Below are 13,974 nucleotides of genomic sequence, written 5' to 3'. Positions count from 1 at the left end.
CGTTATAGCTAGTGAAACTGTGTTCACATAGCTGTTTGACTAGTGATCTCACCATAAAATATCCTTAATTACGCGTCCAAGGAGTGACATCCTCTTCAACCACTCTCAGACGATTTTCTTGAATTCTTTTCCTTGTTATATAGTGCCATTTGTTACCCGCAACTACTACAAAGATCTCTTCTTTTGTCATCCCAATTTTTCTTTCGCAACAAGATAAAGTAGCTTCAACCACGAGAAAAATTACAAAGGAATAAGGACATACATTTGCATATATCCACATAAAAAAATGAGGAAACAAAAAAGTGATTTCTTTTATGTGTAAATTTTTCGTTGTTTTTGTATACAGTTTTCAGCGAACTACTGAGGGATAACAGCTGATATATATTAAGTCTATAACCAAATAAAAAATTGTCTATGTCAAATAGTAAAACTTTCCTGAATCCCAAGATTCAAAAGCAAATGAACAAATTAATTAAGAAAAAAGACATAAAATCAACTTAATTTAATCAAATTAATTTCGTAAAAAATAGAAAGGCAACTAATTCCCTCGGAGAACTGTTGGAATTGCTGATTTTATTGCCTTGCATTGGTGTTGTTGTTGCTACTACTTGAGATGTTGCCATTGCCATTGTTGTTGCTTGCTGTCATGTTGACATTATTGTTATTATTATTATTATTATTATTACTGTTGTGTTGTTGCTGAGCACCACCAATAATGGAAGTGATAGCAGCTGCCAAAGCTGCAGTGAAGTTTGGGTCAGCAGCAATGGCAGCACCAACTGTGTCAGCAAGGTGTGGTGGAACCTGCTGAGAGTGGCCACCAAACTGTGAAGGGTCTGCATCATGTGACATTTGAATACCAGAAAACTTTGATTGGTTGTAAAGGGCTTGTCCAAATATCTGAGGCATTAAAGATGCTGAGGAGCTTGCAAAATTCTGAGGGAGGCCTTGGAGGGGAATTTGAAGCTGGTTTGGATGCCTTGGGAACTGTAGAGGGTTTGGAGATTGAGTTAGGTCCAATGTGACAGTTGGAAATGGAGCAGATGCTGAGATAGTAGCCATGCTTGAAGAGCAAGGAAGGAGTGTCCTTGTGAGGAAGTTTGCATTCATTAGGCTGTCAGCACTTGACATTGACCCTGAAAGCAGCATTCTTGCTGCTGAGGAAGTGGTCTGTGCCATTGCCATAGCTGCTGGAGGCAAAGGGTGGTTGTGGTTGCCTTCATAGGTTGTGATAAGGACTGTTCTATCTTCAGCACACCTTTGCACCTGTGGAATTTAAGTGCCAAATATTGGATTAGAAAAACCACTTGTTTTTTAACCCTACCATTTTTCTTCAATTTAATAGGGTTTTGTACTCTCATCCAACATTAAATGAATCTCAAAATCATCATAATTATTACTATGTTTTGGTAATGCAAACTTATCTTGCAATACATAAAGGTAATAACGAGTCTAATGACTAATAATAAAGGTAGTGACTAATAATACAACCTATTTAATTAGAATCAAATTTTGATTTGTTCACTCCCCAATTTTACAACTCGTGTTACATCTTTCCTTAACTTTCTCTTCCTTTTCTATATATATTTTTCATCCAAAGTGTATTCAGAAATGTGAAATCATCATTTTTGCTTTAAATAAGGAGATTAATCAAGCTTTAAAGAGGACATCACATAAATATATATACCTGTTTTCTAACTGGACAACCAGCAGCCATAGTACACCTATAATAAGCTCTAGGACATGGGTTTCCTTTGGCCATCTTCTGCCCATACTTTCTCCACTGGCACCCATCAGTGATCTGAGACAATTAAAAACTTCTCTATCAGCTAAAATGAACAACAATTTACTATGAACAGTTTCCCAAAATTGAAGAACATGAACTCTTATACGTACCATGGGTGCCTCAGATCGAGCTCTAACAGAAACTCTTGCCTTCCTCATGGTAGCCTCAGCCTGATCAACATTATTATTATTCTTTGGAGGACTGAGCCTTGGAATTTTATTATCACCAGCAAAAGCATGACCTGAGGGACTATCCTCTCTTTCATTCACTCTACCATATTCCTTCTTCTCTTGTTCATACACAACTCCTTCATCATTCTTACTAGTCCCTAATTCCTTGGAAGCCACTTCTATGTTGTTATTCCCAGATGATCCTGATCTATCTTGACTTCTTCCCCCTGATGAAGACGAAGGCTCATCAGTGTCAGCATTAGTAGCCAACCCAAGATCCATAAACTGCCTTGGCACCAATACTCCACCACTCTCACCTTGCTTCTTCTCTTCTAGCTTTCCACCAAACACTTCTTGTTCTCCAACTTCCTCAGCCTTCTGCTGCTGCATCAAATCCATAAAATGAATCTGAAGTGCATTGTAATCCGCGTTAACCTGATCAAGCATGTCCCTCAGCTTTTGATTCTCCCTCTTCATTCTTTCAAGCTCAGCTTGAAGAACAGCCAGCTGAAAAAAGTTCATGACAAATGCTCAATTTTAAAAGACCCCCCCAAAATGAAAAGGTGAAGCACCCAGTGACATGTAATCTCATTAAATAAAACTACCTGTTAATTAAAAATACATATATTTACCTCATTCTTAGTTCTTTTGTCTTCTGAATTCGGTGATATCTCATCATCCACCATAGATTGATCGCTGCTAGTGTTGGTAGTAAGAAGATTCAGACCAGTCTATTAAAAAACAATTACAGATTCATTAGCACACCAACATGATGATGAGATGATCATACAAAAACTGATCGAGCTCAATTTTAGAACCATAAACCATATAATAAAAGGAAATACTTTTTAATCAGAATTGAAATTTCATGGGTATCAAACATTCGCATTAAATGTTAACACAAATAAACATAAATTATCGAAATAAAACACTAATTCTGGTCGAAGAATAACGTCAAAAACACGCAAATATCTGTATCTAAGTTTTTATACTTATAATATAATATATAATATTGAAAATATGATATAACGGGTCGATCACTCACGTTTACTTTGAATTCCAACGTCGGTGGAGTGGTGGAACGATGATGATCATTGTCAGGTACAGAAGCAGAAGCGAGAACGTTGTCATCTTTGAGGATGTTTTTGTCGGAGAAGAAGTCCATCTCGGTTCTCATGTGGTTGTGAGAAGGAGGAGAATTGGAGGCATGGTTGTTTGAGGAAGAGCTAAGGTTGACTTGGAAGGGTGAAGAAGAGGGTTTGGTGGCGTCCATGTTATTACTAAGTTTCCACTTGGGGTGGTTTGTGTCTTCTGTAGGGAAAGAGTTGAGAACAATTGGCTTATTGTGGAGGAAGAAGCTCCCAATTGGATCTGAATCCATGGAGAGTCCACCACCTCTAACCATAAATTCCAACAGAGACTGAAGAGAGAGAAGTCTGCGAAGTCTTTATAAACGATGCAATGGACTCGGCAATAAAATGGGACAGCTGAGACTTGAGAAGATGACCAGAACTGTTGTTGTTGTCTCTCTTACCTTTGAACGTTCAAGTATTATTACATTTCACTTTTACATTCACATGTGGACAAATATATACTTGTCATGAAAAAATATATTCTTAGTTGTTTTAACCTTGCGTACGTGTATATATGTAATATTTTCATTTCATTTCTTAGCTGAATATTACTTTCTAATGAATAATGAATGGAATTTTTTTAGTGAGAAGATAAGTACGAAAACTGTTAATGTAAAAATAGACAAATTTAAGAAGCGAGATTATTGTTAACCGTTTGCGCAAAGGGGGTAACACGTAAGAAAATTCATGAGAATAAAAATGTATTTAATTAATAATAATTATAATTATATATTTTATAACTCCCATGAATATAGGTTTGAAAAGCAGGGATGATATTGCTTTCCCAAGCCTAACAACAACATAGGGGAGACTGGGTACCCATACCCTTAGTTATCGTATAAAATAATTACAAGATTTAATAAGTTGGAAAGAAATTTAGGGTTAAGTCCCGGAAATTAAGTTGGTTGACCAAACGATATTCAAGAATTGCGACCAATGAGATGGGAAAAAAATTGTGGAAATTAATATGGGTAGGCGTCTAAAGAAAAATTGAATTTGCTTAAGAAATTGGAAGATTCCGTGAGAAATGCGATGGTGTTGTTTTGATGGTGTAATGAAGGCAGGAAGAGGAAGGAAGGAGAAAGAGCAAAGGAAGAGGAGATTGACGCGTTCCCAAAATTGAGAAGCCCTATTGGTCCGGCGCCTCAAACTCGTGAAAAGTGCAGACTCAGTCAACACTTCTAGTGGGGCCCACATGCTCACCACTTTCTGTGGGTCCCTGCATCTTTCTAACCTTCACTTCGATACATACACACTAGATGCCACATTTCATTCAATTTATTTTATATATATATTCAAATAATAGATCCGGAACAACTTCCCATGACTTCTTGAAAATAATTCACAAATAATATTATTTATTTAGTCTTTAGTCATAATTTAATAATATCTAACTTAATCTAAGATTTTTATTTGTTATATTGAAGTTTGACAAACACTTGTGAGAGGTATTTTAAGTTTGATGTTAAGGGATTTCTTCAAAATGTATGTAAAAAATAATAATTTTAATTAATTTTATAATCATTTGATTTTCAACAATGTTGCTTACTTGAGTATTATTTGCTATTTGAAATTTGGAGAGAAAAATATAAAATAAAAAAAAAGAAGTATAAATATAGAAGTTGATATGAAGTAATAAAAAAAAGGAGAAATAAAATGTGTTAAATGAAAGTTTGTTTAAGGATGTTGATATATGATTGTTATTTGATTTTGGATTCTCCATTTATTTTTCTCTTTTTCTTCGTGAAAAGAGTAAATTGCATTATTGATTTTTTTTAATTTTAGAAACTATATTTCTTAACTTAAAAAATTAGTATATGTTATAGTTTAGTCTATTTTGATGTTTTTTATACAGTAGTCTATTTTGATGTTAAAAATTAATTTTGAATTCTTATAATAAGCTTTGAACTTTGAGTAATCAAACCATCATTTCATTTATTATAGATAGAAAATCAATAATTATAATGTTCAAAACTGCTTACCGGTGACTTTCAAAGTTGAGCAAAAATAGAAAATATTCTTAGAAGGTTCGTTCATAGATATTCACAATTACTAATTCATTTATGCTAAAATAGATTAAAATATGTTAAAATAAAATAGGTCTAACTTCGTTGATCCAGCAAATTACATGAATTTTTGTAAAATTTTTTATAATGTGTTTGATTCTCACAAATAAAAAATAAAATATCATAATATATCACATATTAATTTTAAAGAGATGGCGAAGGATAATATAATATTTTTTATTTATAAGAACCAAAATTAATACCAAAAGATTTATAATACTTAGTCAACATACTCAATCAAGTAGATAAGGTAACAATTTACTTAAAAGTTATAAATAATTATGTATTAAAGTGAAAATAAATATTTCAATTTATTAATAATATACTTAATGATTTTTAATTATTAATTAAATATTTTAAGATATTAATACTTTCCCAACGAATGATTAAAACCTAAACTCAAATTTTAGTTTCTAAAGCATTTTCAACGAGTTTTCTAACTTTGTGCTTCACTTTTTGCTGAAAATAAAAACGAGTTTTCTTTCATTTTCTTAAATAAAAACTTGAGTAAAACTTTGACTCTTTTTTTTCCCAAACTTATAATCTAAGGTTTTTAATTCACTTCTCCCACCAGAATCCTAGTGGCAAGATCATCTTGATTGCTACCTATAGGCTTTAGTAACATGTCTTTGTAGGACTTAGGTGCTTTGTTGCCACGGTTGATGCTTTCATCCAAGGCTACGTGGTCACCAACAAGGCAACAACAATCCAACATCGTGTTCTTCTTTTGAAATATTTCCAAGTAAATAGTATAAATCTAAATATAGTACGTACTACGCAATAATAGATTTACAAACAATTATCTCATACACTATGAATTTATAACAATTCTCCAACTGAATTGTATTAAGAATCAATGCAACTTTTTATGACTCCTTTTGGCTTATTATAAATAGAATATGAGTTTATGTTGCCAAATCTAGCCAGCTAATTTTTATTTTTATTTTTTTATTTTGATTATGATGTATTGGTCGGTTTTACTTGTTCGAGTCTTACATCACGGAAAGAAAGTGAAGCTCATAATATTTTGCCAACCTATCTGAAAGTGATACTAGCTTTTGCCTCGTGTTTTCCTCTTATAGTCCCTCTAATTTCTTGAGAGCGAGGTTATAGACGCGTAGCCAAAAAAACCATGTGCTTTGGCTATGTAGTTCAAAGAAAATGGATAATGTCCACTCCATTTTACAAAGTATATTTATTTATCATTGAAATAAGTAAATAATGGTCTAGACTTGATTTATCCTCAACGTTTATAGTATGTTATTAACACAATATATCCAAAATTGAATTCAAAATGATCAATTTGTCATTATTATGCATAAAGAGATTGGTCGAATTGTAGCTGTTTTAAGTTCTATTTTATATTAGTCTTTCCTCACGTGATCCTTTCCTTCTAATCAAAGTCTTCAACTCGTCCTCACCATGTCCATGGCACTAGCAATGCGTTCACACTCTCACACAGGCACCACAAAAAGCTAGAGTACCCACAAAAGTGCCAACATTTTCTTCCAAGTGCAATTAACATATCAGCATAATAATCAAATTTGACTTCAACTTTGGTTTCCAAAGCTGTCGGAGAAGCCGAAATAATTGGTTGTGAAAAGTTACGTCGCGTCATGCTGAACCATCTTATGACAAATAAATCAAAGGTGGACCCAGGATAAGCTCTTTGCATTAGATCATGAACAAACCCCGTGGGCCGTGGCTAATTTGCACGTTGAACTATTCGATTCATACACTGATTGGATTATCTCTTAAGATAATATTATAATGTAAATTCAAATTAAACCAAGGTTTATAAGTAGTAGTCACCATTAGTCAGCTTAAACAAATAACTCCCTATTTGCGGGATAAGAGTGAAAACCAACGTTGTTTTGTATAATGTCAAAGTGTGGACGTAGCATATTACACGAAACTCAAACGTATCCACAAGCTATCCATCCACATTATGACTTTGATTTTGATGTCGTTTCTTCTCTCTCTACCACAAGATTAGGCACAAGGATTGATAAAAATAGCTAAACCAAATTAAATTGCTAGCCAAAAAAATTGTTTAAAAAAGGACACAAGTATGGATGGAATCATAAATCCGATGATTTGTTGAAATAAGCAATACTTAAATGGTGTCCCAACTGTTGAAACCTGTCCAACACTCAAAGGATCACCAGCTTTGATTCAATTGTTATTTCATCAAAACGGTCGGTTCTTGCACGCGTTAAAGCTAGACAAAAACGAGACCATAGAATAGAAAGAAGTGACACCAATAAACAAAGACCATATTTACTTATTACTATAGTCTAGACAAACTTGGACCATTTCAAAATTATTAGTGAAATTTCCCAAGGGTGTATCCACCCTAAGGTAACAAGCACCATATTTAGAGTTTATGGGGCCATTATGTGTTACACTAAATTACTACCTAAGAATATAGAAGCATATCATACCATTTAGGCAGTTAAGTAATGTGTCATCCATGACTGGAAGCGAGACCAGGCAAGCTGAACCGCAGCTTCGTCTTCATCAGGCATTCCCATGCTCTTCCTCCTCTGGATTCCTTCTGGGGATCTGTTCATGAATGCATGTGCATTGCCAGGATATATGTGTACCTCATGTGGAACACCAGATACCTTCAGCTTCTCCTCCAAGGCCTTCGTGGCCTGAGACATCAAACAATGTCCAAACATGATATAAATATTGCTTGAATTAAAGAATTTGGGATTCAGAACATCTACAAGTGTTCCCTCCCTCTCCCCGTTCCTATTTCCAAACGAATTATGGAACTGTGGTAGCAATTAAATGGCGAAAAAGGCCTGAAAATGTACAACTAGAGGTTGCATATAAAACTTAATAGTTAAGGGATTAGCTATTATCAAAGTAACCAAATTTTAACATTTATAGCATTTTACATCTTGTGTATTGGCAGCATGGGAATGACAGGAAGGTTAGAACCTATTAGGTTTTGTTTCTTTACAAGGTAAAGTTCTAGACTCATAAGGTGGGAAAATTCATGGCCAGTAGACTTCATAGTTTTGTACTTTCTCAACTTTATGCTTTGCTTGGTTAAGAAAAGTGAAAAATAAGATGATTAATATGCTTTGCTTGGTAAAGAAGGTGAATAATAGAAAAATGGAAAAATAGAGAGAAGAATGAAAATGAAAAGGATAAAAAGGTAATAATCTTAACTTGTTGAAGCTTGTTAAAGAAAAGGAATGTGCATGACTGAAATTTAATTTTGCATCTTGTACTAATGTTGATGAGTTGGTACAGATGAAAGTAAGAAATATATTTGAAAGATGAAATATAAACAATGGACAAATGTATGAAAAAATAGAATGATATTGATTTCTCATATTTAGCCCTCCACTATTTCACTAGGAGACATCAAAAGCTGGTTTGTTAGATTTAAAATAGGAGTGGCAAATGGATGGAGTGGATAATTTTTTAGACAGATCATAATGAATTGAATAAAAATAATTCATTGATCCATTTAAATTGATTAAAAATTCACATAAAAATTCAATTCATCTAATTTATTTAAAGCAAAAAAAATCATCTAATCCATTCATTAATAATTTTTTCATGGATGAATATCCAATCCATCAATAAAAGTAAGGTTTTAAAAATTAAATAATTTTTATTTTTAGGGTTTAGGGTTTAGGGTTTAAACCCTAAACCCTAAACCCTAAACCCTAAACCCTAAACCCTAAAAATTCAATTCATCTAATTTATTTAAAGCAAAAAAAATCATCTAATCCATTCATTAATAATTTTTTCATGGATGAATATCCAATCCATCAATAAAAGTAAGGTTTTAAAAATTAAATAATTTTTATTTTTAAAATATTTTATTTTTCTCTCTTTTCTTTATTAGTCATTACATTATTATATAGTCATTTAAAATCCACACTTTTTTTAATGTCAATATAATCTCTTAAAATCTCAATCTAATAAACATACCATATCTAATCTAATGGATTATGAAAAATTGGTAGATGGGTCACTAAGTATCGATAAAATTAAATGGTAGGAAACCATCCATCATTAACCAGAAAGCAGATCATAATTTTCACTTTTCATTTAAAACCATCCATCATTAAGTTTTATATTAAGAACATCTGTGTAAGATCAAGAGTCCCTCTGCATATTGATCCTCACCAAAAGAAACTACATGTATGCTTTAGAAGGTAGGAAACCCCACCTCCACACAAAAAGAAGCAGAAGAAAACAGTGATATTCAATTGGGAAAAAGCCAGCTTAAAAGAGGTCAGCAATGAGTATCAGAAACATATTATCATACCGTAACATCTGAAAAGCCAACAAAATTATCCAGCTCTCCAAAGTGGGCCTGAACGGGAGCCTTGGCTTTGGCAGGGTCTGCAAGCTCAGAAGAAGGAACTCCATAGAAAGCTACAACAGCATCAACATCTGGAACCAAGACTGAGCTTGCAATGGCGAGAGCACCCCCCATACAAAATCCAGTGACACCAGCCTGTTGCAATTAAAGATAAATTCACTTTTTTTTTTTTAAATCAATTACTAACCTCTAATTTAAGTAAAATGGTATTTTAAAATTTAGGAGGGAAGAATTACAAAATAAATAAACAACCAGACTCCGTTTTATCTACCCTTTTGGCATGTAATCTATGAAAAATAGAGGACTTGGACTATCTGATTCATAACAGAATTAATAATTAAACATGCTCCCTATCGATAAAAATTACCTTTAATAAGCTCTTTTACTATCAAAATACATTAATAAACATTGTTGATAAACTTATCATGTCATCACATGACAGTATAACACACAAGCTCATCAAAATTACATACTATACGTGAAATGTTATAAAAAGAAGTCTGGAAAATAATTCCCACCTATTCAGATGAATCCATTGTCATGATTATAATGCCAACTTTTCCAAATAAAAAACAAAAGGTAGATGGATCCAAATTACCATAAGTAAATTACAAGTTCGAACAATGGTTATGGGACTAGAGGACTAACCATTAGTGCCTCACTTTAAGTAAGACTCCTGACCTATTAGATACACATGATAAATAAGGCCAGATATTATACCCACTTGATAGCACAGGGCTTGATAAATTTTAAAACTATCAGGAATTGGGTTTTCAACTTTTCATGGGGAAATTTTTTCATGAATTCGTACACCAAAATGAAATTAAGCTCAATCCCTCCCTCAAGTCTAAATTAAATTGTCTCACAATTTTAATGTATAAGAGGGGTTTGATGAATAACCTTATGTAATACTTCTTGCACCAAAAATAACAAACAAAGTACAATGTATTGTATTAGCTTATACCTATGATGCACCAATACGATACGCGTATCGGATACGACACGTATCCGATACGGCGATACGATTATTTTAAAATATATAGGATACGATACTTGTAAGATACGTGTCGTCATACATATCAATGTTCATACAATATAATAATTGTGTACTTGTAATTTTGATCAAAATTTATAAACATTAAATATATAATTGCTATTTTGCAAATCCAAATTAAAAACATACGTATTGTACATTACTAAAAATAATTATAAACCATTTCATCATAAATTAACTTTTATTATTTACAAATAGAAATAATATTACCAATTTCATTCATTTCTTAAAATTATCTATGTAGAAGACAATTTTCATTTACAGTTTATCAAGGACCAATATTTCTATGTTTCTATATTAAAAATGTTTATATATCTTATTTAGTTGTAATGGATATTTCATAATTTTTCAAAAATTTGAATACTTTATCGATACGTATCACCAATAAATATCGGTGAAGTATCTGAGAGTATCGAGATTATATAAAATTTTCATAATATTTTCAAAAGTTAGGATACTTCATTGACAAGTATCGGTGAAGTATCCAAGAGTATCGTGTCGGATACGTATCGGATACGTGAAGCAAGTTGAAGTATCGGTGCTTTATAGGCTTATACTATGCCTATTTCACACTATCAAACCCTCAAGCCAACTCAATGAATCATAACAAAGACTAGTTTATGCCATCATGAGTTGATAAAGCAGAAGAACCTTCTGCAATCACAGAATGGCAATAAAAACAGAATGATCCTTCAGTTACAGGTCAACATATAAATATGTCCATATTAACCAGGGCAGTGTGGTTAAGACTTAAGAGGGCATTCTAAAAATAAAGCAGATTTTATCTTGACAACATATGAACAGGGAGAAACCTTCTTTGAACCATTTGCCTTAAGCCAATTAACTGAAGCATGGATATCTTTCACAGCACCCTGCCAATCAAGACCATCAAACAAATGTTGTGCTTCTGCAACATCCAGACCAACCTTTCCTCTGTACAAACTGGGAGAAAAAGGCAAAAACCCATTAGAAATCCACAGAATACGCTACTGCTCAACACACAAAGACAAAATACTAGGAAATTTAGATGAAACAACTATCTTACTCCGGAATAAGAGCTTTGAATCCGCGACCAAGTTGAGAAATCATCACAGCATGATTTTTAATTTCAAAGTCCACTCCCCACCACTCCTGAAGCACAACAATTCCAGGTGCATCGGTTTTGCCAACGACATATGCATCGAATGCCTAATCATTGAAAACAGAAATTACATAACAGAAAATTAGCAATGAGGTCCCACTACAGATAGCAAATGGCATAAGAAAACTCCAGGCCTAACATCATCACTAAAAATGATATCTTATCAATCTAGTCTAAATCACAACTTTATTCTGCAAAGTGAAAACCACATTAAAGTTGAAATGCACAAAAATTTTCAGCTATAGTCCAGGATAAATATTGGCACATCATTAAATAATCAGTTCTAAGTTCAATTCATTGTTTCCAGATAATAACTATCCCAACACATTGATGATAAATAAATAAAAAAGTTCCAAAATTTATCTTTTTCCCTGCAGAGGCTCGTCAATACCCTCCTAGTTCAATTCAAAAACCCATTACTCAACCCCCATTCAATGGGGAAAAAAAAGTCACAAAAATTCAATTTTTCAGACAAAGGAAAATGGAAATTTATGAACGCGGCAAAACAAAGCAACCCCATGAGCGAAAAAACTTGATATGAAAGAAATGGAATTGGAATGGGTTGCAATGACTGACTGTGTCATCCCTTTGAATGCGGATTTTGTTGAAAGGAGCAGAATCAGCGATAGAACGAAGTGAGAAGCGACATGCAAAGGGTGAAATGGTCCGAAGAGGGACACTGCTGAAGAATTTTGGGGCAACACGCAACATTACTCACTCACTCACTCCACTTCTGAACGACGCTAAGAGAATAACAGTCTAAATGAGAATGGAGATTCGGAGAAATGTGTCTTACAATTTGTCTGGAAAGAAGAATTAGTAAGAAGAGGAAACCAGGAAAAAAAAAAACCATTTAGTTGTTTGATAAATTATAAAATTAATAAAGAAAGAGTGGAAGCAAAATAAAAACTAATATATTTATAAAATGATTAAAAAAATATTATCAAATAAACTAAAATATATTAATTTTATTTATAATTAGTATTTTAACATTACAATGTATATGATAAATTTTTATTTTATGTGATTAAAATTTATAATAATTAATAATTTTGAATATATAAATTATATTATAATTAATATTTGTAATAAATAATATTTTGATCATATTAATTATAATTTAAATTTATGATAAATAATTTATATTATAATATAAGATTATATTTATCTATAATTTAAGATTATTAAGTACGTAAAGAAACATCCATTCTCAAAATCTTATTTAAAGATACTTATTCCGAAATTGTTAACTTGAAACACTAAATTCAAAAAAAAAATATCCAAAACAATTATAAATACTACCTTCATGATCAAATAAATATTTCCTTCAGTCCTAATCATAAATAACATAAAATAAATCATCAATTAAGTTTATTATTTTTAATTAATTTTGTCATAAATTTCAATTTACTAAATATTAAAAATACTCTTTATTTTAAATAGATGTTATATTTAATGTTATTAGTTATAAGTGAATACATAAAAAAATAAAATTTAAAATTAATTATAGGTATAAAAAAAATTACCTTTAGATAACTTTAAAAATTAATAATTATCACTTAAGTTTAAGAAAAAAAAATGTTATTTCTAATTAGGATCAATTAATACCATTTTTTAGAATATCCATTTTGAATAATGAATCTTTTTATTTAATTTTTTTAAAAATTACTTATTTTTAATAAAATAAATACTTTTTATTTTTTATATGTTTGTCTAATTTTTTAAATATGTAGATTTCTGTTTTTTTTTAAAATAACTCTTATCTATTTTTTAAAAAAATACTTATTTTTAAATTTATGCAAATAGATCCATTATTGTTCCGCATTGATTGTTTCGTATAAGCATTGTTCTCGATTGGGGTGTTTTGGAACAAATAAAATATTGGATAGAAGGGCATGAATGGGAAGAATAAGTGAAGGGTGAAAGGACAGAAAGGGTAATTTGGGAATTTGGAAAATTTGAAGGGTGTACGACGCAATCTGTATGGTGCAGGGAGCAATTTTCGGTGTGTTTGTCAGCATCTAGATTGGGCTTTCCTTCACTTCCGCCCACTCCAACCACTCAAAGGCTCCTGGTATATACACCTCTTTTTTTTTTATAAGTACATCTCCTTTTAAAAAAATATTATAAAATATTATAATTTTTTTTTAAAAAATAATTTTATATTTTAAATTTTTAATTTGCTACTTTCTTCTTTTTATTCACACACTTTTTTTTTTCTTTTAATTTTCACATGTTACCAAAATAGGTGGGGTGAAGGAAACATAAGG

At 31.8% G+C, this 13,974-nt stretch overlaps 2 protein-coding genes across 2 annotated transcripts; both read right to left on the bottom strand.

Moving 5' to 3' along the window:
- Positions 1-287: 287 nt before the first annotated feature.
- On the bottom strand, positions 288-3,551 carry LOC109814248 (putative WRKY transcription factor 31). Its single transcript, XM_020378621.3, has 5 exons — positions 3,002-3,551; positions 2,589-2,687; positions 1,897-2,463; positions 1,688-1,801; positions 288-1,266 (listed from the first exon to the last, which is right to left on the bottom strand). Exons 1-5 carry the CDS (start codon positions 3,359-3,361, stop codon positions 574-576), a joined length of 1,833 nt encoding a protein of 610 aa, XP_020234210.2. The 5' UTR covers positions 3,362-3,551; the 3' UTR covers positions 288-573.
- Positions 3,552-7,410: 3,859 nt separating this feature from the next.
- On the bottom strand, positions 7,411-12,524 carry LOC109814265 (uncharacterized). Its single transcript, XM_020378646.2, has 5 exons — positions 12,281-12,524; positions 11,609-11,751; positions 11,376-11,505; positions 9,453-9,644; positions 7,411-7,812 (listed from the first exon to the last, which is right to left on the bottom strand). Exons 1-5 carry the CDS (start codon positions 12,413-12,415, stop codon positions 7,603-7,605), a joined length of 810 nt encoding a protein of 269 aa, XP_020234235.2. The 5' UTR covers positions 12,416-12,524; the 3' UTR covers positions 7,411-7,602.
- Between the last annotated feature and the right edge of the window lie 1,450 nt (positions 12,525-13,974).

This window comes from Cajanus cajan, chromosome 8, assembly GCF_000230855.2.
Source record: "Cajanus cajan strain Asha chromosome 8, NIPB_CcT2T_4, whole genome shotgun sequence".
NCBI classification, from domain to species: Eukaryota; Viridiplantae; Streptophyta; class Magnoliopsida; order Fabales; family Fabaceae; genus Cajanus; species Cajanus cajan.
Note: the sequence above shows the minus strand (reverse complement) of the source record. Positions and strands in the feature narration are given on the sequence as shown.